Genomic DNA, 9049 nt, shown 5'->3' with positions numbered 1-9049 from the left:
GGTGAGCTATGGGCAGATGGATTCCAGGAAGTCAATGCTATATGAATCATCTGCCCTTAAGATGGCAGTTGATAGAGATGCTAGGGGGGGGGAGGGGTGATCAAATTGATTTCTTTACAAAAATGGGAGGAAAGGTTTTCTCACTTGAGCACACCCTGAATGCCTGAGCTATGGGCAGATGGATTCCAGAAAGTAAATGCAACGTGAATCATCTACCCTTAGTCAAGATGGCCGTGGCTAGAAATGCTAGAGGGGTGGGGGTTCAAAGTGGCTTATCCACAAAATGGGAGGAAAGGTTTTCTCAGCTTGGCACACCCTCCTGTCTGCAAACCTGAGCTAAGGGCAGATGGATTCCAGGAAGTCAATGCTACATGAATCATCTGCCATTACTCAAGATGGCTGTGGATAGAAATGCTGGGGGTGGGGGTTCAAAGTGAGTTTTCCACAAATTAGAAGGAAAGGTTTTCTCGGCTAAGTACAACCTCCTGCCTGCATGAGTTAAGGGCAGATGGATTCCAAGAGGTACATGATGCATCTGCCCTTATTCAAGATGACTGTGGATAGAAATGCTAGGGGGGGGGGCGGGGTGGGAGGGGGTGTTCAAAGTGATTTCTTTACAAAATGGGAGGAAGAGTGTTTTTTTTTTCCTCAGCTTAGCACACCCTCCCATCTGCAAACCTGAGCTAAGGGCAGATGGATTCCAGGAAGAAAATGCTACATGAATCATCTGCCCTTACTCAAGATGGCCGTGGCTAGAATTGCTAGGGTTTTTTTTTTTTTTTTTTAAAGTGATTTCTCAACAACTAAGACGTGGATGGATGGATGGATTGGGGGGGGTCGGGGGGGGGGTGTTTTGAATATTAGAAAAAAACAAATTAAATATAATTTTCAGTTTGCGGTGCTCAGATAGTTGGGTTCCGCTTTAATGAACTTTTTTGTTCCCTTTTTTTTTTGCTCTGTATTATTAAAGGATAAGTTCAACTCTTCAGAAAAAGATGAACACCCTCCCCCCCCCCCCCCCAATCCCCCACCACCCCCGGTCCCTGCTGTACTTACCTCTGTGGGTGATGAGCTGTCAATGTGACCCCCCCCCCCCCACCTTTTCTCCCCCCTATATCTACAGCGCTTCGCAGACAGGTCAGAGTGATTCCGATTGTTAGCGCTGCCGCAGATCATCGCTCTGATCTGTCCTGGAAGAGTTGCAGAAATTTCAAATCCCGCACACTGACCGCTCAACAACAGCGGGGACCTAGGTGGGGGAGGGTGCAATGGGTTTTGACCCGGAATGTCCGTGTGACCGGACTTCCTGGGTCCCGTGTGACCTGACTTCCTGGGTCCCGTGTGACCGGACTTCCTGGGTCCCGTGTGACCGGACTTCCTGGGTCCCGTGTGACCTGACTTCCTGGGTCCCGTGTGACCTGACTTCCTGGGTCTGTGTGACCTGACTTCCTGGTCCCGTGTGACCTGACTTCCTGGTCCCGTGTGACCTGACTTCCTGGGTCCCGTGTGACCGGACTTCCTGGGTCCCGTGTGACCTGACTTCCTGGGTCCCGTGTGACCTGACTTCCTGGGTCCCGTGTGACCGGACTTCCTGGGTCCCGTGTGACCGGACTTCCTGGGTCCCGTGTGACCTGACTTCCTGGGTCCCGTGTGACCGGACTTCCTGGGTCCCGTGTGACCGGACTTCCTGGGTCCCGTGTGACCGGACTTCCTGGGTCCCGTGTGACCGGACTTCCTGGGTCTGTGTCTACAGTTTCCCCACCCATCGAGGCCGGTAAAGAATGTAATGCAGTGCAATGTTTATTGCATTACATTTAGTGGAGCACAGGGGTGAAATTGGGGGGCTTTTAGACCCTGGGTGTCTCATTAAAGAAAAAAAAAAAAAATTGGCACAACATACTTTGTGCCCTATTTTTTTTTGTTTTTTTAAGTGTAATTCAGTTATAGAAGGACCAGAGTGACATCCGATGTCACTTCCGTTTCTTGGGTTTAAAGAGAAAAAAAATTAATCTCTTTAAAGCCAAGAACTGGAAGGGACATCGGAGGTCACTCTGGTCCTCCAAGGGCATAGAGCCGCAAGAAAAAGAATAGACTGACTTTTTAAAAAAAATTAATTAAAAATCATTGTCTGTTTGGAGAGAGAAAAAAGAAATATATATATATGTGTGTGTGTGTGTGTGTGTGTGTGTGTGTGTGTGTGTGTGTGTGTGTGTGTCTTTACTCGTCTCGGTTTACTTTTCCACTGTTGTAGTACGTAGAACTAAGTGGGTGGGATTACAATGATTCTCTGACCAATCAGTGGCTAGTAGTGACAATCAATGCTGCATGCAAAGGATTGTGGGATATGGTATAAGTACGGCCTGCTTGGTACCCCAACCGAGGTGGTACTGTTTAAGCGAGCTGTATCATGTAGTGGAAAAGCGCCGATGTACCTAACCGTTCTAACCCGTACCATGCGGTGGAAAAGCGCCAAACCGATCCGTACCATGCAGTGGAAAAGCGCCATAATTCTAGCCCCAAACTTCCTCTGTAACTCTAAACCGGTAACCTGTAATAATGTTTAAAGCGTTGCCCGTGGAGATTTTTGAGTACCGTAGTTGCTATTCCACGAGCGTGCGCAATTTTGAAGCATGACATGTTCGGTGTCTTATTTACTCGGGGCAACATCATCTCACAATAAAGAGGACCTGTCTGCTTATTTCTAGTATTGGCCGCGTGTCCGCCAAAGGCCATGGCGTTGGCTGTGTGTCCGCCAAAGGCCATGGCGTTGGCCGCGTGTCCGCCAAAGGCCATGGCGTTGGCCGCGTGTCCGCCAAAGGCCATGGCGTTGGCCGCGTGTCCGCCAAAGGCCATGGCGTTGGCCGCGTGTCCGCCAAAGGCCATGGCGTTGGCCGCGTGTCCGCCAAAGGCCATGGCGTTGGCCGCGTGTCCGCCAAAGGCCATGGCGTTGGCCGCGTGTCCGCCAAAGGCCATGGCGTTGGCCGCGTGTCCGCCAAAGGCCATGGCGTTGGCCGCGTGTCCGCCAAAGGCCATGGCGTTGGCCGCGTGTCCGCCAAAGGCCATGGCGTTGGCCGCGTGTCTGCCAAAGGCCATGGCGTTGGTGCTCAGCTTCCCTCCAGATGAAGCCATCTGCATTGGTGTCCTGGACTGGCTGTGTCTCAGCCAATCAGGAGGGACGGCCCAAGGCAGTCGTGCACATCGCTGGATAGAGATGTGGGCTCAGGTAAGTATAAGGGGGGGTGGCTGCTACACATAGAATGCATTAAAGCGGATCTTCACTGCATTGGAGCGCCACAAACCACTATTTAGATCATTTTTAATATATATCAAACTCAAAGGAAAGCAACCCCCCCCCCCCCCCCCCCCCCACCCTCACCCCTAACTCTAGTCAGGCTATTCAGCAAGTGCCTGCTCCTGTCTGAATGCCCAGACAGTGCCTGCTTCTGATTTGGCAGCAGTTACTGTTCGCCCATCCGTGTTCAATTAGCTGGCTCCTTGGACAAAAGTGAATTGTATGGGCAGACCGGTGCCGACAGGGCCAAGCCAGCGGGAATTTGTCTAAAGTCAAGCAGTGTGCGGCCAACTTTAAAAGAGAAGTGCGGGATTTGATAAAAATAAACTTACCTAGGTATATGTAGCCGAGATGCTGCATGTGTCCCCCGCCACCTCTAAGACTGAGACCTGAGCAATCAAAGATGGCTGATCGCTCAGTCTCAGTTCTTGGTCTTCTTTCCCCTTTATTAGCTTGTTTCGCCCAGGGTAGAGAAGAGACCTTTTCATTCGCTGATCCTCAGCTCACATGGCACTTACACCCCCCCCATGATCCATCAGTGGACTATCGGTGTCCCCACGTCGACTAATGGATCCTGCTCTGGTCTTGATGACGTTCTTACCCCTGAGCGGTGGAGTGTGGGGGGTGCAGAAGCTGCACGGACCGGTCTAGCTGTGGGGAGGAGTAGAGGATCGGGTAAGTAAATCTCCTTTTATTCCCCCTAGGCCAGTGATGGGGAACCTTGGCACCCCCAGATGTTTTGGGACTACATTTCCCATGATGCTCAAGTACACTGCAGAGTGCCTGACCATCATGGGAAATGTAGTCCCAATAACGTGGGGTGCCAAGGTTCCCCATCACTGGCCTAGACATAACCGAGCAATTAACCCTTGCAATGCGGGTACAGCCCCACTACAAGGGATCATCTTCTATGCCCGGAATTGGGCTTTAAAGCAAAACTTAACATTTCTCTTGTACCTTGTTTATATACAATGCAATCCCCTCCTCCAAAGTCTTCTCCTATAGATATCGGTGTAATATACCGTGACGTCGCTCACACTTGGCATGGCTCAAGTGTTGGAAACAAAACTTTGTATAAGAGCTGCAGAGCGTCGCTACTTCTCTCTCATTGTGCTTCCCGTCCTTCATGAAACCCCCCATGTGACCTCTGATACTGACATGACGTGACCTGCACAGAAGGAATTTGCTCCGCTTCAGTGTGGTCCGATCAGTTCTGCATTCTCTCCAGCCCTTGGCATCCCACAGTGACTGGGGCCGGGAACAAATAATGAGTATTGGGTGTAGGTGTGCAGCACCGATGTCCTGAGATGACTGCTGGGAGCGTAGGAGCCGCTGTTTCTATGGAAATGGGTTCATCCGATGGTAGTTGCATTACACATAGTGATATGATTCAAGCATTTCTTTGATGTTGATGATTATGGCTTACAGTGTATATGTATTTATTTTTTTTTTTTTAATCACTTACTTTTATTTATTATTCTGCAGGACTGGCAGCCACCATTTGCAGTTGAAGTGGATAACTTTCATTTCACCCCTCGCATTCAGAGACTCAATGAATTGGAGGTAAGCATCTAAAGCTGAGGGGGGGGGGGGGGGGTCATTGTCTGGTGCTCTCCTCATCCTGGTGCTAGAACTGCCATTTCCAAGAGACCAAAACCTGCTGCACTAAACTCTGCATCCATAGGGGGGGTCCGATGGACCCGATTGGACCATCCATTGCTTTCTATGAAGCATCAGATGTCAACAGACATGTATCCGTTGACACCCGCTGACATCTGATCCAATCCGGGACACTAAAAACAGATGGATGGGGATCCGTTCCCCATGCGTCTGGTGGATCGGATGACAGGCGAATCAAAATGGACTGGTGGTCCGTTTTCCATACATCAGCTCTAGAGAGAACAGCAGACCATGTCCGTATCAGCGGAGTGGACACGGACCTGTCATCCGCCTTCTCGGTGAGGATCAATGGAGAGATTACCTGCTGACCGGGCGGATAAGCTGGCAGATTCCCCCAGTGTAAAAGGGGCATCTGATTTTTTTTATTTTTGTGTGAATGATTGACGCGGCCACGCAGGCCTCCGCATTCTTTCCAATAGTGACAGCGGGTGTGGGGAAAAGATCCCCGGCCCACTGTCACTGCGGGGGGGGAGGGGGGGTGTGCAGCGGCTGCAGATGCTGGAACATATTACATTTTCCACCCTAAAAATGGCTAAAAGTGAGCTTTATCCTTTTTAATACAGCGCAGATAAGGAGAACCTTGATGTGCTGCCGTGGTGCTCTGCTAGGTCCTGAAAGCTGGGCAGTGTTTTTCGCCACATCTGCGCACATGACGAACCAGCATTAAGGGGACTGAAGTTTAAGTGTGCACCCTTAGAAATTTTTTTAATTCCTTTCCTTCGTAATGCCTCCTATTTCTTCTTTAGTATGGGCAATTTTTGTGGCAGAGCTGCTTGGTAAAGGGGGAAAAATACCATCTTGGGACCAAGAGAAGGCGTTTCATTGTGCTCAAGATGAATGCAACATCCCATTGAGCCGAGTCATGTTCAGCACAGGGAGCCGGGGGCCAGAAAACCCCCTGAAATGCAAAGATGTAATCTAGTTTCTGATCATAATACTCCTCTGTCCTGCCAGGCCGAAACTCGAGTGAAGCTTAACTACTTGGACCAAATTGCAAAGTTCTGGGAGATCCAGGGGTCATCACTCAAAATCCCCAATGTGGAGCGCCGAATTCTGGACTTGTACACCCTGAGCAAGGTAAGGGGTGCGTGGTGTAAAGGGTGAGGGGTGGGTTGTGTAAAGGAGAAAGGTAAAGGGGTGGGTGCTTTAAAGGGGCGGGTTGTGTAAAGGAGAATGGTAAAGGGGCGGGTTGTGTAAAGGAGAATGGTAAGGGGCGGGTTGGTAAGGGGCGGGTTGTGTAAAGGAGAATGGTAAGGGGCGGGTTGTGTAAAGGAGAATGGTAAGGGGCGGGTTGTGTAAAGGAGAATGGTAAGGGGTGGGTTGTGTAAAGGAGAATGGTAAAGGGGCGGGTTGTGTAAAGGAGAATGGTAAAGGGGCGGGTTGTGTAAAGGAGAATGGTAAAGGGGCGGGTTGTGTAAAGGAGAATGGTAAAGGGGCGGGTTGTGTAAAGGAGAATGGTAAAGGGGCGGGTTGTGTAAAGGAGAATGGTAAAGGGGCGGGTTGTGTAAAGGAGAATGGTAAAGGGGCGGGTTGTGTAAAGGAGAATGGTAAAGGGGCGGGTTGTGTAAAGGAGAATGGTAAAGGGGCGGGTTGTGTAAAGGAGAATGGTAAAGGGGCGGGTGGTGTAAAGGAGAATGGTCAGGGGGTGGGTGGTGTAAAGGAGAATGGTAAAGGGGCGGGTTGTGTAAAGGAGAATAGTAAAGGGAAGGGTGGTGTAAAGGAGAATGGTAAGGGGTGGGTTGTGTAAAGGAGAATGGTAAGGGGGCGGGTTGTGTAAAGAATGCTAAGGGGCGGGTTGTGTAGAGGAGAATGGTAAAGTAGTGGGTGGTGTATTTGGGGTAAAGGTAAGGGGTGCACCACAGAATATAAAGTGTTAGAGTGTTATCATTTATGATGGTGAGGTTTCTCCAACACTAGTCCTGCATCTGGGGACCCAGAGGTGTACCTGTAAGAAGAAAACAAAATCTCAGGCTAGGTTAACACTAGTGTGATGGCGGAACCACAGCGATTCCTGCGCAGGTTCCCGCATCACATCTGAATCGCAGGCAGTTCACACTGCTTTCTGCTGCTGGTGTCAATATAGAGTTAATGGCACCCCCAAATCTGTTCGCAGAACCCAGTGCGAACTGTGCAATTGGATCGCATGGGTCTAAACACCCATGCAATCTGATTTCAGTGCGGACGAAAAGGTCCTGCACCATTTTGGTGCGGATGCAATGCAGTTTCAGCCATACAAACTGCGTGGCTGAATTCGCATCGCACAGACATGGCATATGCTGTGCAAAGCATTGTGGTGCCAATCACATGTGATGTCTTGCATCGCACCAGTGTGAATCCAGCCTCAATCAGGATAATGCAGTGAAGAAGGTGTAGAGGATAGCCTCAAACCAGGCTACGACCCCATTTTTTCCTTCCGCCCACAGAGCTGTCATGTGGATGGCCTGAAACGCGTTGGGGCCCGGGTTAAGGCTGTCGTTAAAAAAAAAAAAAAAAAGTAAAATAAAAAAATTCTTCTGTGCTTCTAGATTGTACGAGAGGAGGGTGGATATGAGCCGATCTGCCGAGAGAGAAGGTGGGCACGCGTGGCACAGCGCATGGCGTATCCCTCAGGAAAGAACATCGGCTCCCTTCTGAGATCCCATTACGAACGCATTATATACCCTTTCCACATGTACCAGTCCGGAGCAAACCTGGTGGTAAGAGTCTTAAGAGACCGCTTAAGTTGAAGGATGCATTAATCCCGATGTTGTCTTCATCCCGCTTGCTTGCTTCTGTCCTAGGACTGCGGAGAACGGCCACGTTACGACAATGAAGAGAAGGATAAGGAGTACAAACCTCACAGTATTCCCTTACGCCAGTCTGTGCAGCCTTCCAAAACCACCAGCTACGGGCGCCGTGCCAAGCGCCTCACTCAGGAGGTAAGAGCCACCTTTGCCGGTTCCTCATCATGCAATGGTACCTTCACACCGGTCTGTCATTGCTCATGTCCCTCGCAGTGATTATTGCTGGGGGTCCCTCGCAGTGATTATTGCTGGGGTTCCCTCACGGTGATTATTGCTGGGGGTCCCTCACTGTGATTATTGCTGGGGGTCCCTCACTGTGATTATTGCTGGGGGTCCCTCACTGTGATTATTGCTGGGGGTCCCTCACTGTGATGATTGCTGGGGGTTCCCTCACTGTGATTATTGCTGGGGGTCCCTCACTGTGATGATTGCTGGGGGTTCCCTCACTGTGATTATTGCTGGGGGTCCCTCACTGTGATTATTGCTGGGGGTCCCTCACTGTGATTATTGCTGGGGGTCCCTCACTGTGATTATTGCTGGGGGTTCCCTCGCGGTGATGATTGCTGGGGTTCCCTCACTGTGATTATTGCTGGGGGTTCCCTCGCGGTGATGATTGCTGGGGTTCCCTCACTGTGATTATTGCTGGGGGTCCCTCACTGTGATTATTGCTGGGGTTCCCTCGCGGTGATGATTGCTGGGGTTCCCTCGCGGTGATGATTGCTGGGGTTCCCTCGCGGTGATGATTGCTGGGGTTCCCTCGCGGTGATGATTGCTGGGGGTTCCCTCGCGGTGATGATTGCTGGGGGTTCCCTGGCGGTGATGATTGCTGGGGGTTCCCTGGCGGTGATGATTGCTGGGGGTTCCCTGGCGGTGATGATTGCTGGGGTTCCCTGGCGGTGATGATTGCTGGGGGTTCCCTGGCGGTGATGATTGCTGGGGGTTCCCTCGCGGTGATGATTGCTGGGGGTTCCCTGGCGGTGATGATTGCTGGGGGTTCCCTGGCGGTGATGATTGCTGGGGGTTCCCTGGCGGTGATGATTGCTGGGGGTTCCCTGGCGGTGATGATTGCTGGGGGTTCCCTGGCGGTGATGATTGCTGGGGGTTCCCTGGCGGTGATGATTGCTGGGGGTTCCCTGGCGGTGATGATTGCTGGGGGTTCCCTGGCGGTGATGATTGCTGGGGGTTCCCTGGCGGTGATGATTGCTGGGGGTTCCCTCGCGGTGATGATTGCTGGGGGTTCCCTCGCGGTGATGATTGCTGGGGGTTCCCTCGCGGTGATGATTGCTGGGGGTTC

The 9049-nt window shown here is 51.3% G+C and overlaps 1 protein-coding gene across 1 annotated transcript in view; it reads left to right on the top strand.

Annotated features, from left to right (window-relative positions):
• Positions 1-9049, top strand: part of KDM5C (lysine demethylase 5C) — a gene marked incomplete at its 3' end in the record, with an annotated part of 70289 nt that overhangs the window by 17355 nt on the left and 43885 nt on the right. The window contains exons 3-6 of the mRNA XM_082264252.1: positions 4778-4855; positions 5927-6049; positions 7498-7668; positions 7753-7890. Coding sequence (XP_082120378.1) covers positions 4778-4855; positions 5927-6049; positions 7498-7668; positions 7753-7890 — 510 coding nt within the window. The remainder of the gene's footprint in view (positions 1-4777; positions 4856-5926; positions 6050-7497; positions 7669-7752; positions 7891-9049) is intronic.

The sequence above is a fragment of the Pelophylax lessonae genome, assembly GCF_965119305.1.
Source record: "Pelophylax lessonae genome assembly, chromosome: 7".
Taxonomy (NCBI): domain Eukaryota; kingdom Metazoa; phylum Chordata; class Amphibia; order Anura; family Ranidae; genus Pelophylax; species Pelophylax lessonae.
This window is presented reverse-complemented; position numbering and strand designations above follow the sequence as displayed.